We start from the raw sequence: 17847 nt of genomic DNA, 5'->3' as shown, positions 1-17847 counted from the left end.
GCTGACTCATACAAAATTCATAAATTTACGGGTCTTTTTATCCTGCTACTTGCTTGAACGGCAGAAAAAAATTAAAAGGTCAGGCTTATTCGCAAAATTAAACAAGCCTTGGAAGGTATAATGAACCTTACTTTACGAGAAACCTTTCTGGAGATAGCATTTAATGTTCGAATTAATAAGTAGACACTGGCTAAAAATATTGTTTTTTGGACGTTTCGGCCACTACTGTTGCCTTCTTCAGCAAGATAAAATGCAAATGTTCAACGGCGTCCTGTTAAAATATGTAACGAATGTGTGAAAACTAAATGAACTTTCCGAGTGCAACAAAAGTCTCTAGAGCATTCTTAATGAGTCTATGAATTCTTAATGCTATTGAAAACGTTTGGTAGCGCTATGTGTTCGTTTATAGCGTTCCTATCTCGCACAGAATGCCAAGCTTCAAGAATTAGTCGTTGTTTCCACACCGTTGACCTGTCAACAATTTCGACGCTCTCCAAATCTATTTGATGGTCGTTAAGCATATGGTGCATACGTGTTTTGCCAACAAAGAGTTTTTATCCAATGTTGCGATGGCCTTTGCGTGTTCTTTCATACGTGATTTAAGCGCGCGTGATGTCTTCTCGTCTGGTTGTTTTGGTGTCAAGAAAGGCAATGGAATCTTCTGATTCTACCTCGATTGTAAATTTGATGTGAGGGTTGATGGAATTTAGATGTGAGTGGAATTCATCCACGCGTTCCCTTTTTACACATACGTGGCTGTCATCTACGTATCTAAACCACCATTTGGGGTTAGGGGTCGGAGAAAGAGCCTTTTCTTCGACATGTTCCATGACGAGATTGGCCAAGATTGCGCTCACTGTGGATCCCATCGGACAACCGAAAATTTGTTGAAAATGGTTGCCTTGGAATACAAAGAAATTGTTGTCGAGGACGAACTGTAGAAGAGCCATGATATTTTGGATGGACCAATTGGTTCTCTCCGGTAGTGGTTGGTCAGAATCCAGTCTCTCTTTAACCACTTCGGTTGCTAGGTGGGTCGGAATGCAAGTAAACAGTGACACGACGTCAAAAGATACTAGGATCTCGTCGGGGTCTACTGACAAGGTGCAGATCTTTTCGACGAAAGATGCACTGTTTTGAACTGTGTATTTATTATTCTGAAGAGGTGACAAGATGTTGGCGAGGTATTTGGATAGTTCATAAGTGGGAGATCCAATGGCACTCATAATTGGTCTGAGTGGGACGTTCTCCTTATGGATTTTAGGAAGGCCATAAAAAGACGCTGGTGTGGAATCGGTGCTATGAAGTTTGTAGTAGAGCTTCGGTTCCAACTGTTTCTTGCTGCTGTCATGCGAGGCTGGCTGATGTTTAATCTGTAGGAGAAGTTTATTGAGAGATTTTTCGGTGCTCGATGTTGGGTTCCTTCTTTTGTCTGTTATCTTGTGGTAGGTTTTTTCGTCATTTAGAAGGTTGTTTATTTTATCGACGTAGTCGTTGGTATTCATCACGACTACGGCTTGGCCCTTGTAGGCTGGTAAAACTGTGACCGACGTGTCCTTGGCAAGATCTCTGAGAGCTTTTTTCTCTTCATTGGTAATGTTGCTTCGTGGAGGAGGACGCCAATTGTTGATGGCGGAGGTGACCGAAGCTCTGATAAGGTCTTTTTCGGCGTTAGGGAGCTGATCTATGCCGGATTCAATTGAGGAAACAATTTGAGGCACTGGCAAACTCTTAGGAGTGATAGCAAAATTGAAGCTGAGGCTTAATGCTGATTTCTCGCTTGTAGATAGAGGTCTATCAGAGATGTTTACGACCCACTTCTCCTTAAGGTTGGTTTCGCGCGCATGTGGACGTGGCAAGATGTTGCAGAGTTTCTTCTTGTGACTCTCCCTTCTCCGTTGTGCTTCCCACTGTGATCTTTGTTTGATCGTGTGGAGGAGGGTGTCGAAAGATTCTTTGTTAATAATCTCTCGTAGCTTGAGCGTTGTTTGGGACAAACGTTGAACATTTGCATTTTTATCTTGCTGAAGAAGGCAACAGTAGTGGCCGAAACGTCCAAAAAACAATATTTTTAGCCAGTGTCAAGTGTCGAATTTTTAACATGCCTGGCTACAACCCGAACATTTTTAGCATTTAATGTATTTTAATTGAAGAAACATATTAACTGGCCATGATTTTTGGTAAGTTCAAGTATCCTTGGGACACCTCAGCCACTGACGAATGGCTGCGGTAAATAGACGGTGAATCGAAAAACACCACGATAATGAATTTTGAGTCTTGAGTAGTCGTCGTCAGTGAATATTTCCTACCAAAGTTTGTCTTATGAACAAATCTATTTTCCTGTCACTCAAAACCTGTTTCGTTCTTATGCAGCACTACCTATTTTATATTCTGATACAAGGAGTGTTGGTTTTAATTCTTCCATGGCAACCTTAACTTAATTTTGTCAGAAGCCCATTGTTTTGTTAAGTACTTGCCGCAGGGCTGCCTTGTGCAGTAAAAACGGCTGTGGTTTAAGAAAAATATAAGGCCTTTTGATGGTGGTTTATAATTATTCGATTGAATGGCAATAATGTGTACGCGGAAAAGTTATAAAGGAAAACAAGCGCTCTTGTTATGCAACGCTTGCTTTGTTTCAAACATATATGCAACATCAAAAAAAACATGTCATCATTGCAAATAATCATCTCCAATTCGTCATTTCTAGCAATTGATTTATTTGACATAGTAAATTATTTGAAGCCAGAGGGCTCGAATAGTACGATCGTTCGACTGAGAGTAGTTCTGAACAAAAGCTGTTGATGCGTTTCGACAACCTGAAGAGAAATCATCTTTAAAGCGATGTTGTTGTCAGTCAATGATATTATAAGTGTGCTCCCTTGAAGCTGCTTCAGTTTTGTCTTGCGTGATGTTATTGGCTGTAAGACTCATGTAAAGTTTGTCAACAGAATAGGTCATGCAGTTTCCATCCGTCTATTGTTAGCCAAATTAAGTCTTTTTGTTTGTGGACCATTCGTCGATTTTGTTTAGGTCGTGAATAAGTCGTTTGAAAGGTGCCGGTAGTTATTGACGGCTGTTAAGAGGCGTTCGTTCTAAGTTTATGTACCCGCTTTTTAGAGTCAGTCGTTGAAAATAGTTTGTTCTGTAGGTTAAGCATTCAGCAGTCTCAGTCGATTTTGTAGTTAGTAAGTCGACGGTGTTTCAGAAACGTGATATATTTGACATCACCATTTCTCGTCGCTCGTTTTTGTTCAGTCAGTCTAGTGTTTAGGTTACTACCAGTCTTTCCGATGTGTGAGCCCTGGAATCAATCGCTCCCTGTCTGTTGTTAGGTTCGTTCCACATCTGTCACTTCAGCGACTATACCTACATCAAGGGCACTTCTGAGACCACTGCGAGGAAAATTTTCATAATTTTCCCAGCACCCCCCAAACAGTCGGCCTGGCTCACTTTAATTACAGTTAAATCCAGATTTCTTGAATACCTTATTTCTTGAACCTCCCGATTACTCAAACCAAACATAATTTCCCTTAGATTTGCTTTGCAGCTGTACTATAAATCGCAATAAGGACAGTAAGTATGAGTCAAAACCTTGTGCAGAACTGCAATTTAAAGGAATGGAGAGACACATTAGCTCTTAAAGCTTTTAAAGCTACGGGAATAAGTAAAATTAGGCCAAGATGTAGAATCGTCTACTCTTCTGTCATTGACATAATAATAATAATAATAATAATAATCTCAAATTGCCGATATTTTTTCCAATTCATGTCCTTTTAAGGAGAAAACTATAAAGCATAAGAAATTATTGGAGAGAATTGTATACCAATAGATATCAACATTGAAGGTAATACTGAGGATTTTAAACAATTTTATGGTGTAAGACAGATAAAACATAGCATTGCCTTTCTAAGTTATGTACAAAGTTCTATGTATTTTGTGCCCGAATAGTATGTTTCAAGGAACTGAAGCTTCGAATATGATTAGCGCCCGATTTTAACGCAATATTTGCATCAGTCCTGAATCCAGTGTCTTTGCGACCTGCAAATTGTATAATTAAATTATTTTTATTTTGATAACAAGTCCTTATCCAATTCCACACTTCGATCGGTAAACACGACTCTTCGCTTTTTGTGGATAAAACAAGATGAATGTTTGTTGTTCTTTTAAAGTCAGTACTCCTTTGATCGCAGGGACAGAAATCAGCCTACGGAGAAAGTCTCGCTATTATCATGCACTGAAAATAAAGCACACCACAAGGCACTCTGGGAGTTTTATGATATGGAGAGTGAAGATTTGGCACTGATTTTAGAACAAAATAGTCAGTTTTGTAACAAATGATGAGGAACTGGTTGTCTCCGCTGGATTCACCAGTAGACCGAATTACATGTCTACGATTTACGATTTAACGTAAATATATTTGAAAATACTAACTTTCAGCGAACTGTACTAGAACAAAAATAACACTACATCTAAAAACTAATACTTTACAATAATAATAATAATAATAATAATCGATATTTTAACAGGGTGACCCCTTCAGTCGCAGGACTGGTATCAACGGGGGCCCTGTGTAAAATAAAACAAATTAATTACAATGATCATGAATAAACGAACGTTGTGAAAGTAGGGGCATTTTTCAATGTGAACCTAGTATGCCTATTCGTTGTTTTGAGGATTATCTTATAAATTATAAAAGAAACGACAATTATTTCCCGTGTAGCAGAGCGCCCAGTCACACTCTCCGTCATGATGGCTGCATGAAAAATAAAGATCTTGTAATTGTCTTATTAAAGGTAGATACACTTTTAAGTGTTTTAGAGCAGACAAAACATGGTTCATTTGCCTTGTTTTTAATATCAGCTGAAGAGTAGTAAACACCACAGCCAGCTCGCGGGAAAAGCAACACCTCAATGATTAGGTTAAACATATATTCATTATAGGGTATTATAAAATGGTCGAGGAATTGCGCGCGCTGTGATTGGTCAATTCGAATTCATTATAATCCCATAAAGCACGCTGCATACGTCACGCGCGTGCTTTATAGAGTTATACGACTCCTCGTGCATTATTGAGTTATATAAGCACTTGGGAATTTTTAAGAACACTCGAGAAGTGCGAGAAGCACTCGGCTGCGCCTCGTGCTTCTCTATGCACTTCTCTCGTGTTCTTAAAAATTCCCGCGTGCTTATATAACTCAATAATGCACTCGGGCGCGTTTTTTATTTCTTTAATATAGCAAGTAAAGGTTTTACTTTAAGTACCCATTTACAATCGGCATGTGACATCTACTCCATTTCGTGTATTTTAAATGATTAGATTATTTAAAATAAGAAATTGTGAAACTGTCTTCGGGTCTTGTGACAAGCCGTGTCACGCAATTGTTTACATTTTAGCTGATTTACGGCAAAATTAGTGATAAACAAAGGCCAAAGCGGGTAACTAAAAACCTTTTCACCAGAGATTTTTTTAGATATCCTATTAGATAAGTGTCTAGTTAACCCATAAAAACTATTTTTACGATATTTTAAGTTATCGCACATAGAAAAAAATGGCAGAGCTTTACTGCATAATTTCGCTCGCTACTCATTTGCAAATTTTGCGTTTGGATTTATCCCCGTTTCAGGCTAAAAATTAATCTCGATTTGTTTAAATTTTCGCTCAGACGTACAATAAAGACCTAAAGAAATTATAAATATCATTGAAATATTAATAAACAGCTTCAGTATAACGCGCGAGGCGATCAAACTTTCAATAAAATCAGTCAAACCGGAAGTGGATTTTGAGCCCAATTGGGGCAAAATCCTTTTTCGCATATTAATTTCTTCGAAAGGAAACTGTATTAGGAAAAACTAACTGCAGTCCGTTTGGTTTCTCACTCGGACCTATCTTTGGGCAAAATATGAGCGAAATCGATTTTTCCAATTTGTGCCGGCGAAAGGCGGATATTAGTTGATTTTTGGAGAAAGTCGCACATCAGAAAAGGTAGCGATGTTGAAAATCCGATTAGAGAGGTTATGATCTTTGCCCTTTTTTAATTGACTTCGGAAAAGTGGTAAAATTAAGAAAGCTTCCCCCCACATCGCGCCTGAGTTACATAGCGGGGAAAGGCAGACCACGTCAAGTGACGTTTATCTGATACCTGTGGAGCAGAGGAGGTAAGACAGCACCCCGCGAAGAGTTATGGGTAAAGCGTCATTTCGGCTTCATTTGAACACAGACGCGAAAGAGTGAACATCACGCTGTCGTACGAAATGGATGCTTTCGACCAACAAGAGTCACAAGCTGACCTCTTTGAAGTATTTATACACTGCTGCGTAGTTTCAAATTTTTATAGGCTAAACTTCAGAATACCCGACCACAATTCCGTGACATTAAATGCCGAGTTTGCTGTTTCTTAGGCTCAATGGCTTTTCGCTTATTTCAGTTTTGTTGATTTTCCGTCGGAAAGGCGAATGTCCTGTGTATTTTGCGGTTTAGCGAGGCACTTCTCCACAGACTGGACGGATATAAGTCGCCGTTGTTCTGTTTGAGTGTCGGGATGGATCTTGTTGTTTTCGTTTTCGAACTGTCACAATAAGCGGCGAAAATAAAACGAATATTCAAATCAACACCGACACGTTTTCTCTTTGTAACACTCGATTATAGAAAATATCACGAGTCGCGCATAAAATGAGTTTCAGAGACCGTGTATATGCAAATCGACTAAAAGCCCGTTTACACAGTGCGACTGATTTGTCCGCTCGATTTGGCCCAGATTTGATTAGAAAATGAGCCTGCAGTTAAAAAAGGCCCGACTTTTTAAAAATCTTTGCAGTGCCACAGATTTTAGAAATCAAGCCGATTTTCATCCTTCAATTTTAATAGGAAAAGAAAATCGAACCAACGAATCGCAACGAATTGCTTCAAAAAGCAAATCAGTCCGACAAATCGCAGCGTATAATACGTAGCTGTTCTTTCACTCGCTGTTATGGTTATTTTTCATGAATTATGATTTAACAGGATATTTTCTTGAGGTTGAAAGAAAAGTAATTAAAACTTAAAGTGTTGACAGCTACAAGACATGTTTCAAGCTCTCTTGGTAAATATATCGTCTTCGCTCGAAACAATAGATTCACACCAAGCGCGTTGCTAATCCCCCACAAATATTTCTGGAACTCCGCTGTTCAACGGCGCCTTATGCACTAAGAAGCAACCTCTGGCTTGTTATGATGGTTAAGCCACCTGTTGTTTTTAGCGCATTAGTAAACTTGATGTGAACCTCTATAAAGACTTTTAGCTATAATGGATATCTGTTGTAAATAAGATTTTTAGTAGAAATAATGGTTATTATAAACTATCCAATGGCCAGAACCAATGCGGAATATCAGTTGTCACTCGCTAATATTTCGAACGCTTGTTAGTTTTAGTTTTCCACCTGTTGTTTTAGTCGCCTACGCCCTTCACTTCAGTAAACAGAGCTATGATCTCATTGTTTGGTTTAAAACTTCGTACGCTTCGCTTAGTTTCGACCTAGCCCAAATCTGCCTTCTTTTCGAGCTCATTAGCTATTCGCCGTTATAACCAATCCGCTAGCTTAAAACTTCTTCAATTATTACTTAAGTTTTTCTGAGGTAACCACCGTTACCTTCCATTGGTTCTGAGCCTGGAATTTCCATCATAGAAGTGATAGCTTTAACTAAAATTAGCGTTGATGCAAGTTCTGTGATAATCCCTTGTAAAATAACTAATAAATAGAGTTGATTAACTGTAAACCGTCAGAGTTAGAGAGAAAGAATTGTAAAACCAGAGACTAGTGTATTACATTAAAGAAGATCCAGCAAATTCTTGATGTCATGACCTAACTTTGAGTGTTGGAGTAGAGTCGCTAGTTCCCCCAACAAAACTCACTTCAACAAGGGAATCAAACTACTATACGATGAAACTGCAATCCACAGGCGCGTCGTTTTCTTTAGATATTTCCTCATTTTCTCGTTAGCATGTTTTTGACTGTATTTATAGCCTCCAAAACTTCATCCCCAAATATTTCGAAAACGCTCTCATAGAATTTGTTCAAACTTTGCCAACATTGAGGCGACTATGTGTGGTGCAAGGTTCTTTGAGCGATTTTCGAAAAAAATTTCTGGTGCTGAAGAATACGAGCTAAAGTAAAAAACGCAATGACGTCATTTCGTCGCTATGGCAACTCCGTTGTCAATATATAACACTGGTCATAAAAAAATAGCTGTGGTGATCGTTTTTCGATAGCATTGTTATTGGCGACGTAGTTAATTCTCAAACTTGAACGGTGTTACCCCTAAAAAATCCAGTTGAGCCACCTTAACTGTAATGTCAACAATGTAATTTTTTCTTCAGGAAATAAGCACCTATTAAGAACCTAAATAGCCTAAATTCCTCTTCCTAAATTCCTCTTCTATGTAAGAACCTGTTTAGGGTAACCTGTACAAATCTCTAAACGGTCTTGTACCTACCTATTTGCAATCTATCTTCACTGATAGGAGTAATATAACTCAATACGAACTGAGAGACACCGTGGGCAAACTCGCTGTTCCTTTGCCCCGCACAAACTATCTAAAAAACAGTTTTAGTTACCAAGTTGCGGTGCTTTGGAACAGCTTACCACCCGATTTGATTTGCGGCAAGCACAAAATCTCAATAGTTTTCGAATTGGTTGCCGACATCATCTTTCTTAGTCACCAACTAGCTTTTTACTTTTTATAGCACACGGTATTCATGTAAAGCAGAGTTATTTTAGTATAGACTAGCATTGTTTAGTTATTTGTATTGTATTTATTACCATTAGTATTTTATAATTTTATCTCTGATGAATTTACCGTGTTTAAATTAAGTTACTACCTACCTACCTACCTGGACACATTAGGTTCTTACTCGTGGGTTTTTACTAAAAATAAATAAATAAAATATATATGTTTAAAGTGGTCATGCACTTAGCTCGGCTTCATATCTCAACGAGATAGCTAGTTTACAGGCAAGCCACTGAAACAGAGGAAACAAATATTTTTAAATAAACATAACAAGGTTAAAAATTCCAACTGACAATAGGAAGCAGACCAGTTGGCTACCTTTACTGTAATCTATTTTGTTTCAAATTCGAGATCTTTTCTCACAAGCACCAACACTCCACAGCTATGATTTGTGCCACGTGAATAGAACATCTTACCTTTACATTGTGTCTTCCAAATAGCTTCAACTTCTGTTGTACTGTACGTTTCTTTGTAAACAACAATGTTAGTCTTTTGATTGTTCAGCCAAAGAAAAAGAGGTTTTCTCTTTATAGAAGAACGAATCCTTCCAACATTTAAAGATAGAACTTTAAAATTAACTTTATCCACGATTATCCTTTGTGAATAATCAATACAGAAAAAAAATTGTTGAAACGCCCATGGACTTAAAAACCCACAACTTATTAATATTGAAAAGAAGAACGCACATGTTTAACACCTTCAACTATAGTTAAACATATAAAACAGTAACCAGCGATGAAAACTGTTAATTGCGTAATTATAAGATCTTGCACATATTATGCTAATCTTACAAATAACAGCAATATTTTGGGGCCTTTGATAACTGGCTGCTTTATAGGGGTTCGTACTGTGCCGTGGCCACTCGAGATAAACTAAAGTCAATATCAGGACTCGAGCTCAGGACTCAGCAGGAATTGCGTAACGTTTGCAACCCCATTTCTGCTCATGCGCAACAAAATGTGATGCAGAAGAAACTGAATTACCGGGTAACAACAATTCACCTCAGTGTTGATGGCTAGTGGTGGATATTTACCGAGTGAGATAACATAGCCCGAAAGGATGATTTTTGACTAGTTTTTTCCCCTTCAAAGATTACAATTTCTCGCGCGCGTTGCTCTGAGGTGAAGTGCATTTGTTAAACAACAACAAAGGATATTCCGAGTTTGAGTAGCCAATCAGCGCGCGCCAAAAGCGATATCCACTGTTTTAGTATATACTAATAATGAATATCGTGCAAAATTCACAAATAAATAATAAGTCAAAAAATGAAAGAAAATTCGAAATTATGAATAAGTGAGGTATAACTATTCCGCTTTCACTCCCGATGTAAAGAGAAGAAATAAATTATCCGGTTTTATTTGGTTTATTTGCTTTGCTATCTATAAAAATAGAACAGTCCAGCAGAAATATATTTCTTAGTTAAGTTCTGTAAATTTAGCAAGTTCCTGTTAGTTCACTAGTAGCGTTCACATTTTTTTTCTTGTTTCAATTCTATAACAAGCGTTAAAATGTGTTTGTAACCTGCAAAGCTGTAATTCACCTGTGTGTTTTTGAATGTAATTATTGTTTCAGAACTCGGATTAACTTTACCCAATAGAACTTTCGAAATGTTGTTTGTTTTCAAAAATAGCGTCTTTTGTCAATGATGTCTTTTCCCTTAAGCATGCAATTTCACTACAACAGAAGTATCTAAATAACATTAAAAGACAACGATTTTTTTGAGTTACAAGGATTTCTTTTACTGAGAAAAATCGTGAAAATATCGATGACGTCAAGTATTAATTTGCTGACCAATGTTAGTAATGTTTTAATGGGGAATGAGTCGAAAGTGGACTGACGTCTTCGGATGTTTCACGAAAATCTTTGGCAGACTTCGTTAATCTTCGGAAATGTTGGTATAGCCTTAGGACAACACTCGGACAATCTTCGGAGATCTTCGGTCTAGAAATTGCTCAAAATGCAACAAGTTGCTCGAAAGGAAAAAAGTTGCTTAAGTGTTAGTCCCGCTTAAAACGGTCCTCTCGACTTTGCGCCAAAAAATAGTTTTCTGTTATTTTTTTGCCTGTGAAAAGGGTTTGGTCCAACATTTTTAAAAGCAATGTTTTTTCTAGTTCTTTATTTTCGCTTTGCTACAGGCCAAAATTCAATTTTGGCCGACCAGGGGTCGCCGACGGTAGTCGAAGGGCAAAATCTCGACCATTTTTTGAAGCGTGCTTTCTCCACAAAAATGCACTTCACGGAGTATCATTTGGCACAAATTCTAAGACACCTTTATTTAGTTCAATGACGAAAAGATGAAAATTATTCGAAAATTCTAAGCATGCCAGCGCTTCTGAAAGACATCATACTCTGAAGTCTTTATTCACACGTTAAAATTAAGGTAAATACAAGAAATAACACTTGATATTTGATATTTTTTAATGATGAATAAATTTCTTATTGGCAATTAACAATGCCTTGTCATACTATAATTAAGGTTAATACCCTGTGACAAAGTGTCCTCGTCCAAGTATGTCACAATACTCAACTGTAACATGTAACATTAACTGTAACAACTGTAAATGTAACTAACATGAAATGTAAGAAATGAAAAACATTGTCTTGTGATCCGCAATACAAACTCAAAGATGAATGGGATAAGAGCAAACATTCAATGCTGTCCTTTTTCATCTTTTATCAAAAATAATATCTTATGTCCCTTGTGGATGTGGCAATTGCATCCACATTTCTTCCCTTCTGGAAAGAGTAACTTGAGCTACCATCTAGTCTGACTTTTGCCTTCCAGTGAACTTCCATCTTGAGGGGCAATTCCTCTCTTTAAACCCTTGATAAAAAGACCCATTCATGAGTAGCCCCTCCTCATCACGACTCATAGACACACTAAGCGATCCTTTGTACCATTTACCACACACTTTCTGCTCTGTCTTGAAGTGCATTGTCTTCTCACATAAGTTGTCCTTCTTTGAGTCTTTAAATCCTAAAATGTCTCCTCCACTGCAACAATCGTCCAGCAATAATTCTCCCCCAGCCGGAAACAGGTCTAACGTCATTTCGCCCTTCTCCCCTGTACTCTCTGCTGGTTCTGTAACAGTTAAGTTCCAAGACCCTTGCACTTGTTCATTCAGTTGTTTCAAAAGGTTCAACTTCTGTTCTTCTCTTTTTTGTTTCTCATTGGACTTCTTCAAGGCAGCATCAGGATCAGTGTTGAACAGCTTCGCAAGCCCTGGATTCAACTCGGCAAACTTTTTTCTGGGCAGCATTGCAACGTTCTTCACTTCATTTGTGGTGTTTAACACTGATTTGTTTTTGTCAGCAAGGAGAACTACCAACTGCTGAAGTTGATCCAAATCACACTTTTTAGCCAACCCTGCAACACCTGATGAAAGAAAGAAAGAAATCCTACTGTTTATTTAAGCCATGAACAGAGATAAACTAACATTCGAGTTGGGAACCGAGTTAGGAACCCAGTTAGGACCAGGTTAGTAAAGGACAGGGGAGTGTATCCGATGTAATCCGAAAACTCCTGATGTCTAACCGAAGATTTCCAAAGTTTACCCGAGGTAATCCAGAGGCTCCGAAGACTTCCAAAGCTTACCGAAGAGTATTGTATTACTCGTACAAGGATACTTTGAACAACAATTGAATTATTTACATATAAAAAAGTTGAATCACATCCTACGACTCCTACGTCCGTGACATTTGTACTTTTGCTGTTCTATGTTAAATTCGGTCTTTCGACCTTATTTGCTTCTGACTTCTTTCTGAGAGGCACTGTTTTACTTGGAGGCACATGTATTGAATAGAGCAGTAAGATTGCGGCCAAGGAAGTCTCTAGAGGTCATTAGTCCTCACTGCATGGTTACCCGTTTATGGAGTTCAATGACACCTCTAAATCTTTAACTGGTAGCATAAATCCTGTTTATTAGTAGGGGTTTGCAGAACGAACATGTGCTATACTGCAAAAACATTTCCACGCTAAAACAATCCATAGAGTGCTCAAAAAACGAGAAAAATGCCGTCTAAGAAACACACTCAAGCTTCCAATGTAAGAAGATTGAAAAGAACACAATGCCATTGCAGGGCGCGACAAAAGTGCTGTCCGATAGCCCGGGGCTAGTGGAATTATCTGTCGGGCTAGCATATTCTGATCACGAGTTGCCCGATGGGCAAGCAACACCCAGGCAAGAAACATTGTTATTTTTTATGACAACCTTCAAAAATAAATGTGCATCAGACAAATTAGACTAGAGGGAAAAATTTGGGGCTCAAAAATGTGACTCACTGCATCCTTGGAGACAAAAACTCCTGGTTTTATAGTCGCCAACTTGAACGTGGCGACTATATTTCTCTCTGTTAAGATGAGTAACGGCCATTTTCTGAGGAATTGTGTCTTTCCAGAAAATTATATTGGAAGATCTTTGCTTCTAAAGCATTCACAATAAGAAAAGAAGTCATAGTTCTCCAATCCATGGTATTGCTTTGCCGTAAAGTACTCCATCACTTCGTAAAACTTGCAAATGGCTGACCGTTTTTGAAAACGCCCCAAAATGCATTGCAGGCATTGGATACGTCATGTATGCATACGAATTATGTCTCTTGAAATGTATCCTTCAGGATCCTTCATATTTGCAATCCTCTACATTAAGCTACAAAGTTAGTTGCCACAAAATCGTTATGTGTTTGTTTTAATTCTTGTGGTAAGATTATTTTCTTTTTCTTTTTGAATATTTATGTATTTATTGTCTCCAAACGAAGAACAATTTTAAATTTGCATATAATTAATTATGCAAATTACCTTCGGGCTAGCTTCTCAGAGCTTTGGGCTAGTAAGATAAAATAACAGCTTGCCCGAAGGGCAAGCTGCCTTTTTTATTTTTGTCTCACCCTGCATTGGCTAGCTGTGATAGCCAATAGAAACCAGACGTTTTTATGCGTCCCTGAAGCAGCAGCAGAATGTCTAACATTCTCGCACACGAACGAGTTGTGTTACCAACTAAAAAGAACCAAATACCGGCAACTGATGAGATCCACATGAAGGATCAAAACCATGGTCTTGCCTGAACTAAACCATATAGTGGCATATACAAAACGCAAAACAGTCAACAGACTTGCGCGTGAAAGATTTCAAATCAATATTAGAATCATGTGGTGCCAACATAACGCAACGAACAAAGGAGGTATAAATCCTAAACAAAGAGCTTAAAATAAAGAGCGCTCGATCAAAATAATGCAAGAAGCATAACCTTTACAACACAGAATGTCTCTCTGAAACCAACTTGCAGCTTTTTCATAGCAAAGCTGGAACAGTCTCTGGTGAAGCCGGACAAAGATAAAAAAATCTGTGACAAGACACCTTTATTTACCACGAGCACTCTATGATTTGTTTTAGCGTGGAGATGTTTTTGCAGTATAGCATATGTTCGTTTTGCAACATCCTACTAAAAGAACTGGATTGATGCTAGGAGTTGTGTGTATATTGTTGGTGTCGACATCAAGTCAAGGTGATATAAAAAAAATTCAAATATTGACTAGAACATCAATGTTTGTTTGAACATTACAAAATTGCATTTTTAAACTTCAGGTGCTGACCAGAAGACTGCAGGCTCAGGTCACGTGCAGTATCAAAAACTTATCAAAAGTGCGATATTTTTTCAAAGTATCGATACTTTTCAAAATATCGGTACACATATCAAATATTTGGTATCGAATATCGGCCCATCATTAGGTATCAAAGTCTTCTGGTCAACTTGAAAAAACGTCAAAAGTCTTCGGAAAAATTCAGTTCCTAACTCGGTTCCTAAGTTGAAAGATGAGTTCCCTCCCATGTACAAGCCATTTTAGAAAGGAGAGAAATGGGTAGCATACATAGTCTTTTCAGTAGCAATGATTTTTTTATTTGCGAAAGAGGCTTTTTCGGTTGGCTTGCAGCATGTTTAAATATTAACTAGAGGTAACCACAGGTTAGAAAGTGCGGGCCTTGACGCACTTAGACAAGGTACTGGTAGGTACATAAACGACTGAACAAGGAGGACTGAAATGATCAAATGGACAATAGACAATTATTTTGAGTAACGCGTCACGCAAGGATTTTTCGCACGCGGTGCAGTGTGAATTTAGATGTGATTTTTCTCAGTCGGTAAACTCGCTATGTTGTCAGTGTTATAACAAATTTCTCGACAATAACCGTTGTTGGAATCATTAGCTTGACTGTGGTTTATCTGTGATACAATCACAGCAAATGTTCTCAAAAGCAACACATAACACCTTCAATGTCACAGAAGGTTTACAAGCTGTTTTTAAAATATCGCTCTTGGAGAACAGATTTTTCTCTTCCGGTGTTACGACAAACTGTCGTGATTAACACATTTTCGCATTCCGATCGTGCTTAGTGGAAGAACAAAAATTTTCAACTTCCGGTTCGGTTCTGGTTTATAAACGTGGCGCGCACACGTAAAACGCAATCCGCTGGTCACTGTCAAGATTAGGGCCTCTCTTGGGCCCGCAAAAAGGTTCTTTAAACCCCCGACAGAACCAGAAACAAAGAATTAAAAATAATAGTGACAGAGCATGAATAATCCTTTTGCTATTTTTCACTTATAAAATCAGTGCAGCAGTTGCAAATATTAAACTCAAAATCTTTGCTGTTCACCTTATGTTAGAGTCATTCTTACTCCATTTTTCAATGTTACAAAACAACTGATGTCACTTTTAAGGTTCTAATTATGATTAATAGTATTGCAATGAACTTATGAACTTATACAACAGATTTTACATTCGAGTAAATTAACCCTTTTAAGCAAACTCAATCATTGTTGATTACTTTAGATCTTGAAAATGGAATAAGAATGACTGAAAAGTCAGATGAGCAGTGACCCAAGAATTGTTTGATTTTAAAAAAAAAATCCCCTTACCCGTCAAGTCAGCAACATCTTGGTTGAGAGAGTTGGGGTTCTCCTTAATAAGTTTAGATTTCTTTGCTTCATATTCCTTCTCCTGGTCAACTTTTTTTTCTTCATTGAGTTGGCGCTTCCTGTTTTTCTGCTCACGACTTGCAACTTTTGCCTCAAATCCCTCCACACCATATTTAGTCTCGGCCAGGCGCTTCAGGTCCTTTGGGTCAAAGTACTTGGTTGGTCTTCCCATTCCAAATCTGTGCCATGGTGGGATGCGATATTCAAGAACAGACAACTCATCTGTTGTGAGAAAATAATCTTTTTTGGCTTCAGCAGATGTAGGCCAGTTAAACATGAAGTTTCCATTATCCATTGTTGAATTGAAGGAGTTACTGTTTCCCTAGGTATTAATAAACACAACCAAAATAACTGTATTGTTCATGTGCATTTTAGGAAAGCATCAATTGATGATAAAGGTGCTGTCCACATGTTTCCGCATATTTTTGAAAATGGAGATCTTTTTCTCTGTATTTTATAAACTATACATCCACACGTAGCGTATTTAAATTGTATTTGCCTCCATACTGGAGAGCACATTCCAAAACCTCCTTATTCAATACCTGAAAAAGCCGGAAACGTGTGGACGGAAGGCGTAGGGGGGGAAACTCTGTTTTCAAATATCTGAATACATGTGGACGGCACCTTAGAGCCTGTGCTGTGTTTAGGCTTTAAGATTTCAAGTGGAAATGGACTATATTGCATTAGGCTTCAAGGCCGGCTGAATGTGCAAACTTTTTCCAACATTTGCCCATTTTTCAATGTTCAACCTTAAGATACTTTTTTAAGAAAGCTAGCTTTTTTCAAAATAAATTCCAAATCTGTGCTTTTCAGTCATACTGTTATCTGACCTTCCCTAAACCATGCTGCTTCTGCCTGGCCGAGGTATACAAAGTCCCAGAACCACAGCAAATAAATCCAACTCCCCCTTCAGGGCAATGTTAGCTTTACAAGTCCCATAATAAGAATTCAGCCATTAGTCAGTAAAGACTGTTTCAGAGAGGAAGGAACGACCCAAGACAGAAAACTTGAGGCGAGTGGGCAAACACCCGCTCTTTAGAGGGACCGTATCGATCGTATTACATTGCTTGAACACGAGTTTCTAGTTCATGTTAGCCGCTTTGTTCACTTTCGTGGGCTTTCAATCGCACAATGCCGCCCAAAACGCCTCGAAGAGAAATACTGAACGCCCAGGCTGCCATTCAACTAAAGCCAAACCTAGTTTTGGTGCAATCAATGTCGAAGTTTTGTTGTGGCCCCGAACGAAGATCACTCACACCATACTAACTATGCTCACACTAGTGGAGTAGAGTGTACTGTAGCTGTTCACAGACAAAAATCTACGTGTCATTCGAAGCAATACATTCCCGAATCCCTTCATCCTCAAAACATCCTGCCTTTCAGCAATCGGAGGTCTATTCAAATTATTGTGTGCCTTTTCAGAAGGCTAGTTGAATAGGTTATATGATCCTACATCGAAACCAAACAAACATGCAAGCATGGCTTCGCCTTCAGCACTTCACACCAAAGCTTTTTTCTTGCTTATTTCGAGCCTTTAACAAGTGAAATTTGAACTAGTAAAACATGGAGTACTTATTTCTAACCCTACACTCTCAAAATGATGCTGTCTAGGCTTATTTAAGAAGAAAAGCTACTTTTTGTCGCTCTCACTTACCGACTCCGATGGACTCTCTTTGCAGTGAAGACCGAAGTGCGAAAAAGGCGCCAAAACGTGACGTCACTTTGTGGTCACATGATTAGACCACAGGCAACCCACAATAAAACCATTTGATTTTTTTTAGGGAGGGTGTTTTTTTTTCACTCGATACGTTTTTAAGTTTTTTTCAAGGTCAGGTTAGCTGCGCGATTTTTTTTAGCCAATGTGGCTGTGCTCGACATTTTCTTAAATAAGATTCAGCCCTGGCACTATATGGAAATTTTAGTATTTCCAGTATTATATAACCTGGGGCTCATAAATAGGTGCGTTCCTCTGTAGTAATAGCTATGCGCTAGGAGTATGGTGTAGGCATAAATAGATTGTGCTCGGTAACTTTTGAGCAACTTTTAGCGTTTTGAGCAACTTTTTGTAGTACCAACAACCTAGGGCAACTTTTGCCTTCCTTGGCAACTTTTGA

General features: G+C 38.3%; 2 protein-coding genes across 2 annotated transcripts; both read right to left on the bottom strand.

Annotated features, from left to right (window-relative positions):
- Positions 1–599: 599 nt before the first annotated feature.
- Positions 600–7655, bottom strand: LOC144640994 (uncharacterized). The gene is made up of 2 exons (XM_078500062.1): positions 7625–7655; positions 600–2020 (listed from the first exon to the last, which is right to left on the bottom strand). The coding sequence occupies exons 1-2, from the start codon at positions 7653–7655 to the stop codon at positions 600–602; spliced, it is 1452 nt and encodes a 483-aa protein (XP_078356188.1).
- Positions 7656–11167: 3512 nt separating this feature from the next.
- On the bottom strand, positions 11168–17421 carry LOC144640978 (uncharacterized). Its single transcript, XM_078500051.1, has 3 exons — positions 17388–17421; positions 15674–16055; positions 11168–12138 (listed from the first exon to the last, which is right to left on the bottom strand). Exons 2-3 carry the CDS (start codon positions 16026–16028, stop codon positions 11525–11527), a joined length of 969 nt encoding a protein of 322 aa, XP_078356177.1. The 5' UTR covers positions 16029–16055; positions 17388–17421; the 3' UTR covers positions 11168–11524.
- Between the last annotated feature and the right edge of the window lie 426 nt (positions 17422–17847).

The sequence above is a fragment of the Oculina patagonica genome, unplaced genomic scaffold (genome assembly GCF_052425735.1).
Source record: "Oculina patagonica isolate OP01 unplaced genomic scaffold, crgOcupat unplaced6, whole genome shotgun sequence".
Taxonomy (NCBI): Eukaryota; Metazoa; Cnidaria; class Anthozoa; order Scleractinia; family Oculinidae; genus Oculina; species Oculina patagonica.
The sequence above is the reverse complement of the archived record's forward strand: the minus strand, read 5'-3'. Positions and strand labels throughout refer to the sequence as shown.

Coding starts and splice junctions, on each gene's coding strand:
- LOC144640994 (XM_078500062.1), bottom strand. CDS start 7,655: ATGGAAATTCCAGGCTCAGAACCAATGGAAG. Junction 2,021..7,624: donor AGGCTCAGAACCAATGGAAG/GTAACGGTGGTT, acceptor TTCTTCAGCAAG/ATAAAAATGCAAATGTTCAA.
- LOC144640978 (XM_078500051.1), bottom strand. CDS start 16,028: ATGGATAATGGAAACTTCATGTTTAACTGGCCTACATCTGCTGAAGCC. Junction 12,139..15,673: donor AGATGTTGCTGACTTGACGG/GTAAGGGGATTT, acceptor TTCTTTCATCAG/GTGTTGCAGGGTTGGCTAAA.